Genomic DNA, 19,275 nt, shown 5'->3' with positions numbered 1-19,275 from the left:
GCTGAGGTGGTGGCACTTGCTCTGTCATCTGTGGGCAGATAGAACTAACTCTGGGCGGGGAATTTTGCAGCCCTTCCTTCTCCTTTTGTTTCCTTGCCCCTCCCTCACCCTGCTCTTTGGTCGTTTCCCAGCCCGCAGACTCACTTCCCCTGAAGGAGCCGGAAGCAGGAAGAAGGCAACGGTCCTCTTCATTGATTATTGGCTGAGCTTTTGTTTTTTTGAGATAGGGGTCCTGCTTTGTTGCCCAGCCTGGAGTGCGGTGGTGCAATCATGGCTCACTGCAGCCTCGATCTTCTGAGCTCAAGCAATCTTCCCTCTTAGCCAGGATTACAGCCATGTGGCACCACGCCCAGCTCATTAAAAAAAATTTTTTCATAGAGACGGGGTCTTGCTTTGATGCCCAGGCTGGTCTTGAACCCCTAGCTTCAGGCAATCCTCCTGCCTCAGCTTCCCAAAATGTTGGGATTACAAGCATGAGGCACTGCACCCAGCCTGAAAGAACTTTTGTTTTTCTTTTGTTTAGATGGAGTCTCACTCTTTCACCCAGGCTGGCATGCAGTGATACGGTCTCAGCTCCCTACAATCTCCACCACCTGAGCTCAAGCCATTCTCCCACCTCAGCCTCCCGAGTAACTGGGAACACAGGTGTGCACCACCATGCTGGCTAAATTTTTATATTTTTGGTAGTGATGGGGTTTCACCATGTTGCCCAGGCTGGTCTCGAACTCCTGAGCTCAAGCGATCCTCCTACCTTGGCCTCCCAAAGTGCTGAGATTACAGGCCTGAAGGTGCTTTTAATCAAGGTTTTCCATTTGTCTTGCTGTCTGTCTTGTTTGGCCCTCACCCTAGTGTTGTATCCATGTGCATTTGGCAGTACCCCTACCTGTGGCTAGCAGCTGGGCATGGATTCTCTTATAGGGAGGGGATGGGGATCTTTGATGAAATTCCCCCATTCCAGTGAGAATTCTCTTTGGATCCTTAGTTGGCAGGTTGGAGTTTGTCTTAGTCTGACTCCCTGAGAGTTTGTGGCTTCCTCACTGGGCCTACTGGGTTCTGGAAGCCCCCACCATACCTGTACACCTTGGGTGTATACTTTTTGGGGAGGAAAAGAGTAAGCTGATAGGCCAGGAGCATTCCGCCTCGGCTGTGCACATTAGGATGCTGCCCCAAAGGTGACATGTCTCAGGCCACTTGGCTGTTCTCAACTAAGGGGCTGGGGAGGGGTGTGTTAACTCCTCAGCTGTCAGTTTTGTATTAAGGTTTTCTCCACTAGTTTTACAAAACATTGCTGTCTCTCAGGATGTTGAAGTGCTCTGCGAAGAAGGGGGTTTATGGCCAAATACATTTAGAAAGCACTGAGTGAAACCAAGTTACATGGATGTGTTTACTGCAGGACTTTTCAGAGCCTTTAATACTATACTTTGTGTGCTAAGTCTTTCTCACAGAGAGCGAGAGAAAGAACATGCAGTATCCTTACTTGACAGTGAAGATCGTCTGTGATGGACTATCAGTGAACACTCTGTGGCACACAGGTTGGGAGAGGCTGTTTTCCTTTTCCATGGGGTTTTGTTGATAGAAATCAGGAGAGTAAAATAGCAAAGTCTCATAGACCAGAGGCAAGGAAACATACTTGGTTCTGAAATCCTGTTCAGTTTTTTATCCACCAATATGGTATCAGGCAAAGATGATCAAATCCAGCCATGCCTCTGAAATTCCTGGGGACAGTGAACAGAGTCCCAAGTTAGCAGGTGGAAGGCCTGGGTTTGAGTCTTGGCTGTGCTGCTGTCTCAGCGAGTGACTTGGACGAGACATTTCCTCTTCCAGGCGTTGGTCTCCTTCTCTGCCAATGGGGCTAAATGCGACTTTCCCTTTCTGCTTCACAGAACTGAGGCAAGGAGCTTGGAAAGGTACAGTGGACCCCAGGAAGGTACCAACCCTCATCATCTGTGACAGAGAAGGCAAGGTCCTCTCATGCAAAGGGCTTGAAGGCTGCAGGGGATGTGTGTTCTTGAGAGGAGTGCAGGATCATTTACAGAATAATAATGCTGGCTGACATTTTTAGATTGCCTACTGCGTACCAGGCACTGTTTTAAACACTTTACTTGAGTTTCCTTATTTATTCCTCACAACAACCCCATTTTGCAAATGAGAAAACTAAGGCTTAAGTAACTTGCTGAAAGCCACACAGCCAAGTGCACTAGTACCATGAGAAGGGGGATGCTTGGGGAAGGGCTCCAGTCCTTCCCACTTTCCAACCCTCTGAAGCCCTGCACAGCCCTCAGCATGAATTTTGAACATATTCATGAAACACCCCTACCCGTTTAATGTCTGCTTGGAGCATTTCCACCCCTGGGTTGCATGTGTAGGGGTGCACAGCAGGTGGTCCCCTTTCCCTATCTCTTGCTCCTATTTCATCATCTTGGGAGCTGTCATTTATGGAGAGAGCACATACTATTTGACCAGGTGTTTTACATATATTGCATTAACCCCTCATACCAGCCCTGGGAGAAGGCATTATTGTTCTTATTTTATAAATGAAGAGGCCGAGGCTCAGAGAGGTTAAGTAATTTGCCCAGCATCACACAGCATCATCCAGCTAGTGGGTAGCAGAGCCAGGAATGGGCCCCAGATCATGTGACTCCACAGCTGTGTGCTTTCCATCTCTCTAAAGCAGACCTTTTCTCTCTCCACTGTTCCTTATCACATCCCCCTGTTTTCGAGTCATCATAGCATTTAACACACTCTGAAACCACCCTGTCCATTTCTGTTTCCTTTTTTGCTGTCCATCTCCCCAGCAATGCTCTTTGAGAGCCATCCCTTGTTTGCTTTTCATGACAGTATCTCCAGCGCCCAGCACAGCGCCTGGCCCAGAAGCACTTATTGTTCGACAGACTGAATGAAAGGATTATGTCATGGTGTATCTGGAAACAGCCCTGCCCAGGTTGCCGTCCGAATCAGGAGATGCTGCTGCAGGCAGTGCCTCCCTAGGGTGTGTGGAGCTGGATGGAGGCTGAGGTTCAGTGGGCCAGGGGCCCTTTGGGGTTTAGGATCAGAGATATGGTTCTGGCCATTCCAGGGGTGACCTGAGCCAATGGGAGGCTGACTCATGTTAAGGAAACTCAGTGGGGGGTGATGAGCACATGGAAAGGCCAAGGCCAAGGGGCACTAGGTAATTTACTACTAGTGAGGACTCATTTCAGAAGGAAAACTGTACCTGGAACCAAATCAGCAATGGGAAGTGGCTCATCAAGTAAGAGTGAGAATAAAGGGAGCTGTAATAGTAAATGGATTATCCTGGATAATCTCAATGGTTAATACCATCCCAGGACGGTAGATGCTGTTTTCTAAAAACTGGGGTGTAATTTAGAAGGTATAATATGGTGAAGTCCAAAGCAGATACCTTGATATGCTTTTACTTGTGTATCCAGACACTGTACAACCACCACTCAGATCAAAATGTCCAACATTTCCATCTCTCTTCTTCTCCCCATGAAAGTTCTCTTGGCCAGGTGCAGTGGCTCACGCCTGTAATCCCAGCACTTTGGGAGGCCGAGGAGGGTGGATCACAAGGTCAGGAGTTCTAGACCAGCCTGGCCAACACAGTGAAAACCCATCTCTACTAAAAATACAAAAATTAGGTGGGCGTTGTGGCAGACACCTGTAATCCCAGCTACTTGGGAGGCTGAGGCAGGAGAATTGCTTGAACACGGGAGGCAGAGGTTGCAGTGAGCTGAGATTATGCCACTGCACTCCCGCCTGGGTGACAGAGCTAGACTCCATCTCAAAAAAAAAAAAAGTTTTCTTATGCCCTTCCCAGCAAATAATCTCCCACCCCACCCAAGGGCAATCAGTGTTAGGCCTCTGTTACCCTAAGGTAAGTTTTTCCAGTTTTAAGTTTTGAATAAATGAAATCGCACACCATGTATTCTTTTTTTTTTTCTGTCTTTAGCATTACAATACACTGTATGTTTGTGTCTGGGTTCTTTCACTCAAATTGTGCCTGTGAGATTCAACAGTGTCATGTCTCTACAGTTCACCTTTTTCACTTACGGTGAATATTCCTTTGTATGAAGATACCAGAACTTATTTGCTCATACAATTCTTGATGGATGACATGTAGGTTGTTCTTGTTTTGAGCTATTGTGAATAAAGCCACTGTGAATATTTTTGTGCTTATTGTTTGGTTGCCATAAGTACTCATTTCTACTGGGTACATATCCAGGAATGGAATTGCTACATCATGGGTTATACACCTATTTACCTTTAGGAGGTACTGCCCAAATTTCTTCCAAAGTGGTTCTAGCATTTTAGAGTTGGGTGGTCATCAAAGGGAGCTGGATCATCTTTTTTTTTTTAGACAGAATCTCACTCTTGCCCAGGCTGGAATGCAGTGGCATGATCATAGCTTATTGCAGACTTGAATTCTTAGGCTCAAATGATCCTCCTCCCTCAGCCTCCTGAATAGCTGGGACTGCAGGCACACACCCCCATGCCTGGCTAATTCTTGCAGTTTTTGTAGAGACAGAGTCTCACTATGTTGCCCAGGCTGGTCTAGAACTCCTGAGCTCAAGTGATCCTCCCACCTCAGCCTCCCAAAGTGCTGGGATTGTAATTGAGTCATCACATCTGCCCAGGAGCTGGATAATCTTAACAATGTCATCTCTGATATCCACTCATGGCCCCATCTCCAGTGGGGAAATACACCTGTCAGGTGACTAGAGGCCCTGTGTCTGCCGATCAGGCCCCATCTTCCCTGGCCTGTACTAGCTTGTGCCCTGAGAAAGTCCAGCTGTTCAGCTCTTTTTCAGTATTCCTTATCTGTCACCAAAGCTTCTGTCATTACAACACTGCATTGCTACAGGCAAGCCACAGTGTCCAAGCTTACAGCTTATCTTCCATTGGAGCCTGTTAAATCGATGTCTTCCTTGTTGAGAGGCACCCCAGGCCTCTTGGTCTTATCAGCAACCAGCATGCACATCATCTTTTGGTGGGTTGTTTCTTGATGAGATTTCCTGAGGACTTCAGCCACAGATGGCTATCTCTTTCACGTATGGTGATGTTCATGCATTTTTATTGCATGAGGTGACAGTTTTGGGCCCAGTTCCCAGATTCTAGAGTGCATCTTATATAGGGACGACTATGTGCTGATTACAAAATTCATAGAAAGTGTGAGTTGAAAAAGACCTTAGAAGTCATCTAATCTACCCTTCCTATGGGTAGGGAAACTGAGGCCCAAGATGGTGAACTGGCTTGCTCAAGGTGTACATTGCTTGTCTCCTGACAGCCAGCCAGGTTCATTCCTCTGTGGCAGCCAGGCAGAGAGGATGGTCACCTGGACACTCAGACTCTGGGTTGGTAGCAGCTACCACTGTTTACCAAACCCGCTACTGTTTGCAGAGACCCTCACTGTTAAACATAGCCTGTGTCACTCCCAATTGCTGACCAAGTTTAGCGACCTGCTACCAGGCTGTCTCTGTGGACTCTACCTCTGTGATTAGTTCATGTCTGTCCCATCAGTGTTGGTGGAAGGCCCTACTTGCAGCATCTGTAAAACACGTTACGACTCTACTAAGCATATTTCATTTATCCTGTGTTATCATCACATCTGCCATTGTGAGTTCTTAGGGTTGGTAGTGTTCTCTTCATTTTAGAGATGAGAAAACTCATGTCCAAAGGTCACTAGAGGTTTACTCTGTGTAATATAATTTGGGACTTTGCCCTGTCAACTAGCACAGAGCCTCCCTATTCCCTGAGGCCTGGTTCAAAAACTACCTCTTCCATGGAACCTTCTGTGGTTCTTCCTCCAGAAGATGGTGATGCCTGTTTTCTGACATCCTAGGGCCTTCTATATCTCTCTTATGTCCCCCAGCAACTTCACCATGGGATATCCTTATAAATCCATTCATTCAGTGTTCGCTGAGTACCTGCTGTTTTCCAGGCCTTGTGCTGGAGATCCCAAGATAAAGCTCAAGGTCTGGTAGGCAGAAAGACAAGAATCCTGAATTTGACAGAAACACAGGCCTGATGCTTTGTTGTTGCACTAGGGGAGTGATGCACAGCGTAGACACATAAAGAAGGAAGGTGTCTGTCAGTCATGGGACATTTCCTGGAGGAAGTTGGACATTTCCTGGAGGAAGTTGTACATTTTCTGTATTGGCTTTATCTTCTTATCTTCTTATCTCTGTTAACTGAGGAATCATGAGAATTATAAATTCAGAGAAGAGAACTTTATTTCTTATAGAGGGTTGAGTCCTGTGGGGTGGCCATCCTGACAGGCTGGGAAGTGTAGCCTCTGGCAGAGACTGAAAGCAGTCACTTTGAAAGAGGAAAGGTGAGACAGGAATTTCTGCTGAACAGGTGGGCCAGATATACATTTTCAACAGGTTATGGGAGGAGCTATGAATATTCCCAAAGGGGGATGTACACATGCATAGTAAACAAACGTGCATGTTACATACATCTTATGTTCACTTTGGGGTGCAGACAACATTTAAATGCACCATAATCTGGCCTGTGTCAAAAGGTGACACAGAAGACACAAAGGCACTTAGCGGGCAGCCTCTGTCAACTGGCCAGAACCAGTCCATGGTTGCTGGTCTTTTATCTGGAGAAAGCTACTGAAATCAGTCTCTTGTCTGATCAAAGGTGTAGTTATGGCTGGTGGAACAGGAGGCCAGTTAGTCAGTGTCTGGCAGTAGATGGTCTGCAATTGTTTCAATATTGCTTATCTCCAGGCCAGTGCTTGTTTAGCTGCTAGAGAAAACAGAAGGCCTTGTGGCAACTAGAACATGGCTTATTCTTTAAGTGTAGGGGGTGTGACTTATTCCGGGCCTGGCATGACCTTAGGTCCTGTTTGTAATTTGATATCTCTTAGCCACAGAGTCTGTTCTATCACTCTTATGATTTCTATTTTAACACCACCGTGCCCCTCTTTAGAGCAGGGATGTCATTTGTACCTCCTTGTGTTCCTTATACCCAGTATCAGCTTTTCTACCTTCACTCTCTCCCTTCTCAGCTGTGAGCAGAACCTGTGAAGTTGGGGTCTTTTCCTCTTCCTAGAGTTTAAGCACTGGGGGGCTGGGACCTAGTTTGCCTTTAGGACAATGGGGCTAGACAATGAGGCAGGGGCTATGACCTTGGCAAGTTCAGTCATTTCCCACTGGGCCCATCCAGCCACATCCTAGCTTTGGTCCCCCAGCCTGGGTCACAGCCCAGCCCTGGGCACTGTGAGAGAGGTCAGGGAGGAGCCACAGCCTTTTGCCAGCTCCCAGGCCTCAAGTTCTGTGAGCACTTCTGTGCCTTGGAGAAGAAGCTGGACACAGCCTCAGAGAGCAATGAAAAAACAATGAAGGCCTTCGGGGAGGGCAATGTGCAGCCGGGTGTGTGTGTGTGTGTGTGTGTGTGTGTGTGTGTGTGTGCCTATATGTCTTAGGTTTGGCTCTCTAAAAGCAAAGCCTGAGATGGTTGGGGCTGGGGAGTTATGGTCTAGGCAAGCTATTTGCTGGGAAAATGCTCTCAAGAGAAACTGAGGGAATGAGTGAGGCAGCCAAGCAAAGATGTGGCTCAGGAAGCTTAGCCTCAGCCTGTTTCCAGGGGAGCTCTGGAGTATGACAGCGCCATAGTCACCCCACCTCTGTGTGTGTGTTTGTGTGTGTGTATGTGTGTATGTGTGTGTGTGTGTGTGTATGTATGTGTGTGTGTATGTGTGTGTGTGTGTGTGTGTTGCAAGGGAGAGGGGGGTTATCTCCTAGGCATTTCTGGCCAAGGCAGCTGTCTTGGCTAAAGGCAATTCCCTGAGGAAGGCGAGTACCCTGAGCTGTCAGCAGCTGGGGATGGATGCACCTGTCACCTTGGGGAGCTGGGAGGGGCGCCGACGGCATCCACCGCCAGGACTGCTAAGATGGTGATGCTGAGTGACGACCGGTCTGTACAGATGACAAAGCCCCTTCACACAGTCAGCCCACTGAAAAGCACAGCTCTCTCGCAAGGGGTTGAGGAACTGTCCCTTTTCTGAGTTCCTGGCCCTCCTGGTTCTAGCCTGGGGGTCCTGGGAGGATTCTTTCCTGGGCTCAGCAGGGGCAGGCCTCTGAGGAATGGCCTGGAGAGATCTGGGCTGACTCGTCCCCAACACACTCAGGAGGGAGCCCCAGACTTCTGGCCTTGGCGCCTCTTCTCTAAACCTCCTCCATCCTCTCTTGCCAGCTCCAGCCCAGGCCCAGATCGTGCATGCGGGCCAGGCGTGTGTGGTGAAAGAGGACAATATCAGTGAGCGCGTCTACACCATCCGAGAGGGGGACACCCTCATGCTGCAGTGCCTTGTAACTGGGCACCCACGACCCCAGGTAAGCCCCCAGCCCAGCCTTGCTCAGGCCCCTCCTGCCCTCACCTTGCCTGGGCTCAGCACTTAAGAAGAGACAGCAGGATATGAGGACTCATGATGCACCACAGCATGGAGGCAGAGAACAGGAGATGGGGGCTGGGGAAATAGCTGGAAAATTAACTCTGTGGGGAAGGGCTGGAGGCTATGGGCTCATTCACCTGAAAACGTTGATGGCTGAGGGGAAAAATAGAATGCCGGTTGTTCAATTCCACTCCATTCCACGGATCTGTTGAGCAGACACATCCTTAGATGCACCTTCTAATGTGTCTGCAGGCAGACCATGTGCCAGGCACCGTGCCAGGCACTTTCTCCAGTGTTTTCCCCATGGGGCCTCACAGCTGTGCAGTGAGGAAGGCATTAGTGACCCCGTTTTGCAGCTGAGGAATTTGCGACTCAGCGAGGTTGGGTAAACTCCCAAGCGCACGTAGCTCTTGTGAGGATGGAAGCAGACATTGAATCCAGAACCAGTGTCCTCTTAGCTTACTCTGCTTCCTCCCAGCATGTCCATCTTTGATTTGGGGACTCCAGGAGTGGCAAGTAGCATAGAAAATGGGATCTCTATCTACTTCAGGCTTCTGGCAGGCAAGCTTCACACCCTTGAGGTTTAAAGAGCCAAAGCAATTAGAAAGAAACAAAATAAGAATCTGGGAATGCCAGATGAATTTTGTCACAGATGAAGTGTATGGCTCAAGCAGGAAGCAGTGGCCCATGATCGCTGAGGGGAGGAGGTGGGCTGAAGGTATGGGAGGAATTTGCTGGTGAGCTGCTGTGACCTTTATAATAGCAGCAGAAAGGGTGACAATTGGATCCTAGAAAGGACAGTGAAATACAAAATTCTTTTTCCTGGATCATTTTGGGAACATAGATGGCTTTAGTAGGTTTGGCCTTGAGACAGGCAGATGGACAAAAAACTATGATCACTGCTGCTGCTTCTCAAAGGCATGTTTTAGAAGGGAAAACAACGCTGCTGGATTTAGGTCGATGTCTGTGTCAGGTGTGACCATTAAAGGATGGATGGTCCTCCCTACAAGCCAGTGAGGCCGCTGGGTCATTTCTCCCTAAGGCTGCACTGGCCATCTGTGTGTGTCTCCTTATGTGTCCCTGTATGGGTCATGTGTGGTTGTGGCTATGTGTATGTGTACCTGGTTTTCTATTTCCATCAGTGGCTTCGTTCGTTCTACCACCCAGGTGCAAACCCTTGGGCTCATATTTGGCCTTGCATCTTCTCGTTCCTCACATCTAGCCAGACTCTGAGGCCTTGTTTTCTTTTTCTTTCTTTTTTTTTTTTTTTTTAGATGTGATCTCACTTTGTTGCCCAGGCTGAGTACAGTGGCAAGATCATAGCTTACTGTAGCCTTGACCTCCTGTGCTCAAGTGATCCTCCCTCCTCATCCGACCAAGTAGCCGAGACCACGGGTGTGTGCCACCATGCCTGGATCATTTTCCCTTCTTTTTTCTTTTGTAGATACAGGGTGTCCTATTTTACCCAGGCTGGTCTTGAACTCCTGGCTTCAAGCATTTCTCCTACTTCAGCCTCTCTAAGTGCTGAGATTACAGAGCCACTGTACCGGCATGCCTTTCTTTTTATGTCTCTTGCGTGGGTCTCCTCCTCTCTTTTCTTCATTAGCCCTCTAGGTCAGCCTATCAGTCCTGTCCCTTGGTCCATTGCAGTAGACTCTAAACTGACCTCCCAATCTCTCACCTCACCCCTCCTCCCATCTATTTTTTTTTTTCAAGACAGGGTCTTGCTGTGTCACCCAGGCTGGAATGTAGTTGTGCAATAAGGCTCACTGCAGCCTTGACCTTCTGAGCTCAAGCAATCCTTCCCCCTCAGCCTCCCAAGTACCTGGGACTACAGGCATGCGCCTCCATGCCCAGCTAATTTTTTTTTTTTTTTTTTTTTTTTTTGCTGCAGAGACAGAGTTTCACCATGTTGCCCATGCTGGTCTTGACCTCCTGGGCTCAAGTGATCCTCCCACCTCACCCTCTCAAAGTGTGGGGATTATGGGCATGCGCCACTACACCCGGCCCCCTTCAATCCGTTCTTGCACTTTGCTACCAGAATGATAACCCCTGTTGTGCTACATCATATCACTCCCCTGCTAAGAGATGTTCAATGGCTCCCCTTCATTTACCAGATTAATTCAACCTCCTAGGGATGGCATTGAAGACCTTCTACAATCTGGCCTCCACCTGCCTCTCTTGTCTGATCTCCCACTGCTACCTTCCTCACACCCTGTGCTCCAGTTAGACTTGCCTCCCCATCATCCCCAAGTACAACCTTCCTGCTTTAGCTGCAGTTGCTTGCCTCTCCTAAAATGCCTTCTAGCTTTTTTGCTTGTTTCATTATAAGCAGTATTTATTGAGTACCTGCTACATGTAAGCAAAGTTATGGGTCCTAAAGATGCCCCTATAGTTTCTATTCTCATGGAGCATCCAGACTACTAGAAAAACAAGGAAAATACCATCTCATGACCCACTTAGTGGTCAAGATGGGGGACTGAGGGAACATGGAGTGCCTCACTCCAAACAAGCTGTGAGAAGGAGGGATATCTGGGGGCCAGAAATGCAGACAAAATCTACAGTGATGGCAGGGAGCAGAAGTTGAGGAACCTAGCCCGTGAAGAGACTGGCACTGTATACACACTGTACTGATAGTTGTATTAACACACACATAGGGGTATGCATTGAGGCTGCAGGTCCATCCATGGCTGGGAGCTGAAATTGAACTCTACCTAAAGCTGGAAGCTCAACAAGAGTGGCATCATCTATGAATGAGGACCAGAAGATCTCTGTCCTACAGCCCAGAGTCACTGCAGGGAACAGACTGTCCTTCAGGGTGTGGATATAAATGCAGCCACCTATGATATAGTATAACCCTAAACCTGTCTGTATTTTGCAATATCCAAATAGTGAGGAAACCCTAACCTGAGAAATCAACAAAAAAAGTTTTAGAATCTATGAACCCATGATCTTGGGTATAGGCAACCGCCTCTACCCAAGTAGTGAATGAGATCTGCACCACAAACAGGACCATAAAGGTCCAAATAGGACTTCTATGGAAGATGATCTCACTGAGTACAAACCTGTGGAGTAAAATTTTAAAATATTAAAAAATACAGTGCCAGAAGAGTTAGTCCATAGACCCAACAAGGTGAATAATTCACAACTGAGGAACTAGAGAAAATAGAGCAATTTGAAAGGATCTTCAAAATTAAAAAAATTTTAAATATTGGAAGAGATTATGGAAGGAATAGAATCCATAAGACAGGAGATTATAAACCCTGATCAGTTAGGTACAGAAAGAAGCAAACAGAAATCCTAGAAATAAAAATATAGTCTTTAAAAAATTTGGCCTCAGTACTCTAGAGATAGCTAAAGAAAAAATTAGTGAATTGGATAATAGATCTGAGGAAATCAGCCATGCATTTCCAATGGAGTCCAGGGAAGACAAAGAGACAGGAGGTGTGAAAAAGAAGTTGAGAGACATGGAGGATATAATGAGAAGCTACAACATAAATTTAGCCATTCAAGAAGGAATGAATAGAAAAAGAGAGGAGGCAATATTTAAAGAGATGAAGGGCCAGGCTCAGTGGCTCACACCTGTAATCCTAGCACTTTGGGAGACCAAGGTGGGAGGACTGCTTCAGACCAGGAGTTCAAGACCAGCCTGGGCAACATAGTGAGACCCTAGCTCTCCCCCCCCCCAAAAAAAATTAGCCAGGTGTGGTGGCACACACCTGTAGTCCTAGCTACTTGGGAGCCTGTGACAGGAGGATCCTTGAGCCCAAGAGTACCACTGCACATCAGCCTGGGTGATAGAGCAAGACCTCATCTCTAGTGATAAAAAAGAGAGAGAGAGATAAAGACTGAGAATTTTGTAGAATTGAAAAAAGGTAGGAACTCTCATATGTATAAAGCATACCAAGGCTTGAGCAGTATGTAAACAAACTCCATCCAAACAAAATGTTTTATGTAAACATAAAACATCAAGTACAAAAGGATCAAATGTTTTCATGTCCCTATTATCTCTCCAAAGCACTCTCTGATCTGGTATGTCTTGCCTGAAACTGCCTCTAACTTTTCCTAGGTTTTGTAACCTCTAGCTCCATGTGGGTAGAGTCAAATATGGGCAGGGGACGAGAGCACCAACACTGTGGTCCTGGGTGGTCCCTCCCTGCATAAGAAAGGTTGCCTTTCACCCCTTCTCCCCAGCCTTACTTTTCTGGCCTCTGGCCTGACCTGTTCATCAGGTTTGGGCTCCCTGCCCTGTCTCTGTAATAAGCAAGCCTCCCTACTTAAAGACTGAAGTCTGTACCCACTGCCCCTGCCTCTGCCCCACTCCTTAGACTTAGTTATCTAAAACTGGTCTGTTTTACTTAAAACTCTGGCACCTTGAGTAACAGGCTCAGGTTTCTCATGCAATCCTTGATATTTCCCTATAATCTAAGACAATATTAATAATCATAGAAATTTGTTGAATGACTAATGTATACCAGACACCACACATAGGTGATTTATACACTTCCTTTGTAAACCTCATAATAAAACTTTGCAGAGTGAGTATCATGGTGTATTAGTCATGTATCACTGCATAACAAATACTCCAAAACTTAGGGGCTTCAAACAATATGTACTGCCTCACAGTTCCTGTGGGACAGGAACCTGAGAGCAGCTTAGCTGGCTGGTTGTGGCTCAGGGTTTCTCACAAGGCTGCAATCCAGGTGTCAGCCAGGGGTGCAGTCATTGAAGGATGACTGAGACTGGAGGATCTTCTTCTAGGCTAACTCACGTGGTTGTTGGTCTGAGGCTTCAGTTCCTCCCCAAGTGAGCCCCTCCACTGGGCTGCTCAGGACCTGATAGCTGGCTTTCCCTGGAGTGACTGACCAAGATGGAAATCAGTCTTTTTTTTTGAAACAGTCTCACTCTGTTGCCCAAGCTGGAGTGCAGTGACCTGATCTGGGCTCACTGCAACCCCTGCCTCCTGGGTTCAAGTGATTCTCCTGCCTCAGCCTCCTGAGTAGCTGGGACTACAGGCGCGCGCCATCACCCCTGGCTAATTTTGTATTTTTAGTAGAGACGTGGTTTCACCATGTTGGCCAGGCTGGTCTCGAACTCCTGAGCTCAGGTGATCCGCCCGCTTGGCCTCCCAAAGTGCTGGGATTAGTGGCTCACTGCGCCCAACCGAATCCATGCTCTTAACGACAGCGCTGCGCGCCCCATTTAAAGCCTCTTCCCTCTGATCCCGGATTCCCCAGCTCTTGACCCCGTGGCATCCTACCCCGTCTGTGCATTCCCACGAGTCTGTCTGGGTTCGTTTCCTAGGCCTGCGTGTGCCCCACGTGCGCTTGTGAAAAAGTATGGGACAAAGGGGGTGCCAGTTGCAGGGCACTCAGCGCTGAGGCCCCCACCCCGTGCGAGTCTGACAGTCTGACTCTGCCCCGCCTGGTGGCCCAGGTACGGTGGACCAAGACGGCAGGTAGCGCCTCGGACAAGTTCCAGGAGACATCGGTGTTCAACGAGACACTGCGCATCGAGCGTATTGCGCGCACGCAGGGCGGCCGCTACTACTGCAAGGCTGAGAACGGCGTGGGGGTGCCGGCCATCAAGTCCATCCGCGTGGACGTGCAGTGTGAGTTGAGGCCTTCCTCTCCCTGGGCCCTGACAGCCCAGCCTGGGCCCTGACAGCCCAGCCTGGGCCAGAGGGCACCCCGGGGCTGAGGTGAGGTGGGGAAGTGGGGACCGGATGGGATGGAGAAGCTGACTTCGGTGGAGGAGCCTAAGAAGTATGGGGCGGTGTGTACCACCCTCTACCATCTACACCTTCGCACCTGTAATCCCATGTGAACCTTGCAACATCCCTGTGAGGTGAGCAAGGAGGGCAGGATGGGTTGATTTACACCCCTTCCACAGATGAGAAAACTGAGGTCCCATGTGATTTGCCCACAGACATGGTGTGAGGTAGCCTCGGATCTGAGATGAGGACACAGATCTCTTCCCCACTGTCCACTGCCTTTCCCACAGTACCTCATATCTCTGCTTTTGTCCTGCGGCAGCTCTGAGATTTCCCTCCTTACTACATTATGTACAGAACCAAGCCCCATTCCCTGAGTCCTTGCTGCTAGCTGCATGAGAAGCCCCCAGTCCCTACCTGTTCTCCATGGGTATTCCTTTAGCCCCAGGAGCCTCTTTTCCTGAGTCATCCATCAGGCTGAGTCAGGTACCCAGAAACTGTTGGCCCAGCCCCAGGAGCCTGTGTGGCACCATTTTAAGGCTTAGAATGAACCTACCTATTAGCTATACATCCTCCCACTCCCTAAGTGGGACTCAGTAGAGTGGTAAACAGTGGCATCCCAGACCTCTCTTCTGTCCCTCATCAGCCAGCCAGGGTCCTGCCGACCCCTGGAGCTGAGGGCCGTTTCTCAGGTTATTGGCCTTGGAACAGGCTGGCAAGCATAACCTGGGCCCCACCAATGCCCACCTCCTCTCATGACCATGGTGGTGACTTCTATCCCAGTGGGCTGTGGAAGGGGCAGAATGATGGGCTGCTGGGACATTCGTTGGAGGATGTTGGAATGTGTACTGTCAGTGCCTGTGACTCACAGCCACACATTAAGATCTCTAAGGGGACCTTTAAAAAAACGGATGCTTGGGCCCTACTTCCAGAGATTCTGATGTAATTGATCAGGGGTGGGACCAAATATCGATTCTTTCTTAAGCTTTTTAATTATTTTTTTTTAAATTGAGGATTAATCGATAGAGTGTACTAATCTTAAGTGCAAAGGGTAATGATTTTTTACATATGTGTGTAAACAACTTCCAGTTCAAGAGATAGAACATTTCCATGACTCTAGAAAGTTCCTTCATGCCCTCTCCCAGTCAGTAATTCCCCCCGGAGACAACCATTGTTCTGACTTTTGACACTACCCATGAACTCTGCCAGGCATCAGTATTAAAAAGAAAATCTCCATGTAATTCTCTTGTGCAAACAGGGCCAAGAACTACTAAACTACCTTAGTTTGCCAATGAGGAAACAGGCCCAGAGAGAGAAGGGACTTAGGTGGGTCATACTACAAATTAACAGCTAAACTAGGATTTGAAGAAGCAGCTGCTTCCTCCATTCCATGATGGGAGATTGCAAAGCTAGACACCCTCATGCAGGTCCCTGGGAGGCACAGCTCAGAGGAAGTCTGGGAAGGCATCAAGTCCTGTCATCTTGGCCAGGTGCGGCAGCTCACACCTGTCATCCCAGCATTTCGGGAGGCTGAGGCGGGAAGACCGCTTGAGCCCAGGAGTTCAAGATCAATCTGGGCAATATGGTGAAACGCCATCTGTACAAAAAATTCAAAAAATTAGCCAGGTGTGGTGGTGCATGCCTGTAGTCCCAGTTATTCAGGAGACTGAGGTGGGAGGATTGATTGAGCCCAGGAGGTTGAGGCTGCAGTGAGCAATGATTGCACCACTGCCCTTCAGCCTGGGTGACAGAGTGAGACTCTGTCTCAAAAAAAGAGAAAGAGGCCGGGCTCCGTGGCTGACGCCTGTAATCCCAGCACTTTGGGAGGCCGAGGTGGCCAGATCAAGGTCAGGAGATCGAGACCATCCTGGCCAACATGGTGAAACCCCTTATCTACTAAAAATACAAAAATTAGCTGGGCATGGTGGCGTATGTCTGTAATCTCAGCTACTTGGGAGGCTGAGGCAGGAGAATCGCTTGAGCCAGGGAATCGGAGGTTGCAGTGAGCCAAGATTGTGCCACTGCACTCCAGCCTGGCAACAGAGCGAGACTCTGTCTCAAAAAAAAAAAAAAAAAAAAAGGAAAAGGAAAAAGTCCTGTCCCCTGCCTCTAATAGGTTGGTTAAGCTTGCAGGGCTGGGAGGGCATCTGGCAATCTGGAAATGTCTGTTGAGGACAGCTCAGCTCTTCCTAAGGGCTGCCAGGAGCCTGAGCCCCCCAACCTTGGGGTGACCCAGTCCTGACTTCATGGGGGCTGTGCCCTTGCAGACCTGGATGAGCCAATGCTGACGGTGCACCAGACAGTGAGTGATGTGCGAGGCAACTTCTACCAGGAGAAGACGGTGTTCCTGCGCTGTACTGTCAACTCCAACCCGCCTGCCCGCTTCATCTGGAAGCGGGGCTCCGATACCCTGTCCCATAGCCAGGACAATGGGGTCGACATCTATGAGCCCCTCTACACTCAGGTCAGGACGGGCAGCTGGCTCACCCCACATTTTTTCTCCTGCACCCAACAGGGGAGGGGGTCATGGGGCTGAGTTTTTCGGACTGCCCTGATTTCAACAAGTCTATTCTCACTTTGGAAACACACATTCTGATTGGAGTTCAGACAGCCTGGGGCAGAAAAATCGGATGGAAAGTCCAGGGAGCAGCAGTGAGGACAGGAGTGTCCCTGAGGCAACATGTCCTCCAGAAACATTGCTAGTTAGAAAAGACACCCTCTAGGGGCAGACAGGTCATCCCAGTCTGCTGCTGGGAGGGAGAGTATTGGGAACCTATGGCCAGGCACAGCAGGACCTGGGGGCAGGGAGATGACTCCTCTTCCCATGGGCCCTGATAGTCCCAGGAGATGGTGGTGATGCCATTCTGCCAAGGAGAGCTTTCAGCGATGCCTGCGGGCCAGCCCCATATTTGTGTGGGTTGTAAGAGCAAGTTCTCTTCTTACCCCTCCATTTCCCAGATTGGAGAAACCAAGGCCTGGTCCTTGCCAGTGTGCACCAGGGCAACCTCAGACCCAGAGAAGCCCATGATGAGGCACTGCCAAGGCTGTGGAGAGTGTAGCATCCACCCCAGGCTCAGGACCCCTGGGGCTAAATGGTGAGGGTGGGGGTGGGGGTGGGAAGAGAGGAATTAGGTATTTGTGGTAGGCTCTGGTGCTGGGTGAATGAGTATGTGGGACCCCTGGAGACTCAAGCAGGCACCTCACCCCAGTGGTCCACTGCTACCCAGGGGGAGACCAAGGTCCTGAAGCTGAAGAACCTGCGGCCTCAGGACTATGCCAGCTACACCTGCCAGGTGTCTGTGCGTAACGTATGCGGCATCCCAGACAAGGCCATCACCTTCCGGCTCACCAACACCACGGGTACAAGCGTTTTCCTCCCTATACTCCTTCCCTACCTGAGCTAACTCCCAACCGGGAGATAGTGCCCCACCCCACAGGGACTCCAGGCACGGTGCCACTAATGTCTGGCCCCTCCCCTCCTCTTCCTGCTCTGTCTTCTCCCCTCTCATCTCCCCCGAGGGCTTCTCCAGCCTCTATGGTTTTTCTAGCCCCCTACTCTCCCCAACATCCAGCCCTGCCTCACAGTCCCCTAAGATCCCACTCCTTGTCCTCTTAGCACCACCAGCCCTGAAGCTGTCTGTGAACGAAACTCTGGTGGTGAACCCTGGGGAGAATGTGACGGTGCAGTGTCTGCTGACAGGCGGTGATCCCCTCCCCCAGCTGCAGTGGTCCCATGGGCCTGGCCCACTGCCCCTGGGTGCTCTGGCCCAGGGTGGCACCCTCAGCATCCCTTCAGTGCAGGCCCGGGACTCTGGCTACTACAACTGCACAGCCACCAACAATGTGGGCAACCCTGCCAAGAAGACTGTCAACCTGCTGGTGCGATGTACGTGGCCTCAGAAGGGGTGGGAGGGAAGCTGTGAGGCAGACAGGGTCCCTGGTCTTTGGGAGCTACCAATGAACTAGGAAAGGGGCCTGTCGGCTTCACTTTGCTAGGTGAAGCATGCAGAGGATGTTCCATGCCATTCGATTTGCCTGCAATTCAGCTAACTGCCAGCAGATGGCAGAATGAATAAAATTTGTATAAAGCTTTATTGAAAGTTTGACAATCTACATTTCCAAATGTAACCTCAACAATCCAAGAAGTAGGAAGGGCTAGGATTGATTACCTACTTTTTTTTTTTAAGGATTGGGAAACTGAGGCTGAAAAAGCTAAATGGGGACATTCTAGGTTTCAAGAGTAATTTCCTGGCTTTCTCCCTGTAGAGTAGTTTCTATGTGGTTAACTGAATTTAAGTGAAAATAATACACATTTCCATATGCCCTATATGGAAATCTTTATTAGGGAAGTATTTAAGTGAATCTGAAGATAATTACTAAATGTAAAAAATGATACAAAACTTGGAGCACAGTCTAAAGAAGTATAAACAGTTTTCTTATTAAACCTCAGCCTCAGTAATTAGCTGCTCACTATGATCTTGATTTTTGAACACTCGAATTAAAAGAGAAAACTTTAATTTTTCTGCTTGTGCGGCTTTAGGAATTTTGTTTGTTGCTTTTCTTTCCTTTCTTTTCCTTTCTTTCCTTCTTTTCCCTTCCTCCCTCCCTCCCTCCCTCCCTCCCTCCCTCCCTCTTCTTTCTTTCTCTCTCTCGTCTGCTCTCTCCTCTCTCGTTCTCTCTCTCTCTCTCTCCTCTCTCATCTCTTTTTTCTTCTTTTTTCTTTCTTTCTTTCATGTATTTGGCTACCTGAGAGCATTGATTCAAGTTGCCCTGAATATACATCCCTGTTTGGTTTTGGTTGTTGTTGTTAAAGATCCAGGTTTGTTTCCAGGCTTTAGCACTTGAACGTAAAGTACACTTCTGCCAAATCTCCACTGAGAATCACTGATTACATGACTCTTCTTTTCATCTCTCAGCGAGCGTTTCAGTCTCTTTCTGACTCTCCTGCAGCAGAAAGAACTACTCGTCTGTGAGCTTTTTACTTAATCAGCCTAGCAAGAAGAAGGTTACAAATTGTGGCTAATGACTAGCTTTTTCCTTGCGATCGTACTTTGTCGCCATCAGAAGATTATTTTTCTCTCACCTGATTCCAGTTTGGGCCTTTAAGCTGGGTGGTCAGGTCTCAATTACATACAGATACTTACGGTCACCTCCTTAGGTG

General features: G+C 48.7%; 1 protein-coding gene across 1 annotated transcript in view; it reads left to right on the top strand.

The window, feature by feature from the left end:
• The window catches only part of MDGA1 (MAM domain containing glycosylphosphatidylinositol anchor 1), a 65,474-nt gene that overhangs the window by 23,393 nt on the left and 22,806 nt on the right, over positions 1 to 19,275 (top strand). Inside the window, 5 exon segments of the mRNA XM_017870148.1 lie at positions 8,203 to 8,342; positions 13,838 to 14,012; positions 16,382 to 16,578; positions 17,342 to 17,474; positions 17,731 to 18,000. Coding sequence (XP_017725637.1) covers positions 8,203 to 8,342; positions 13,838 to 14,012; positions 16,382 to 16,578; positions 17,342 to 17,474; positions 17,731 to 18,000 — 915 coding nt within the window.

Source organism: Rhinopithecus bieti, unplaced genomic scaffold, assembly GCF_001698545.2.
Source record: "Rhinopithecus bieti isolate Rb0 unplaced genomic scaffold, ASM169854v2 scaffold_4553, whole genome shotgun sequence".
Classification (NCBI taxonomy): Eukaryota; Metazoa; Chordata; class Mammalia; order Primates; family Cercopithecidae; genus Rhinopithecus; species Rhinopithecus bieti.
The sequence above is the reverse complement of the archived record's forward strand: the minus strand, read 5'-3'. Positions and strand labels throughout refer to the sequence as shown.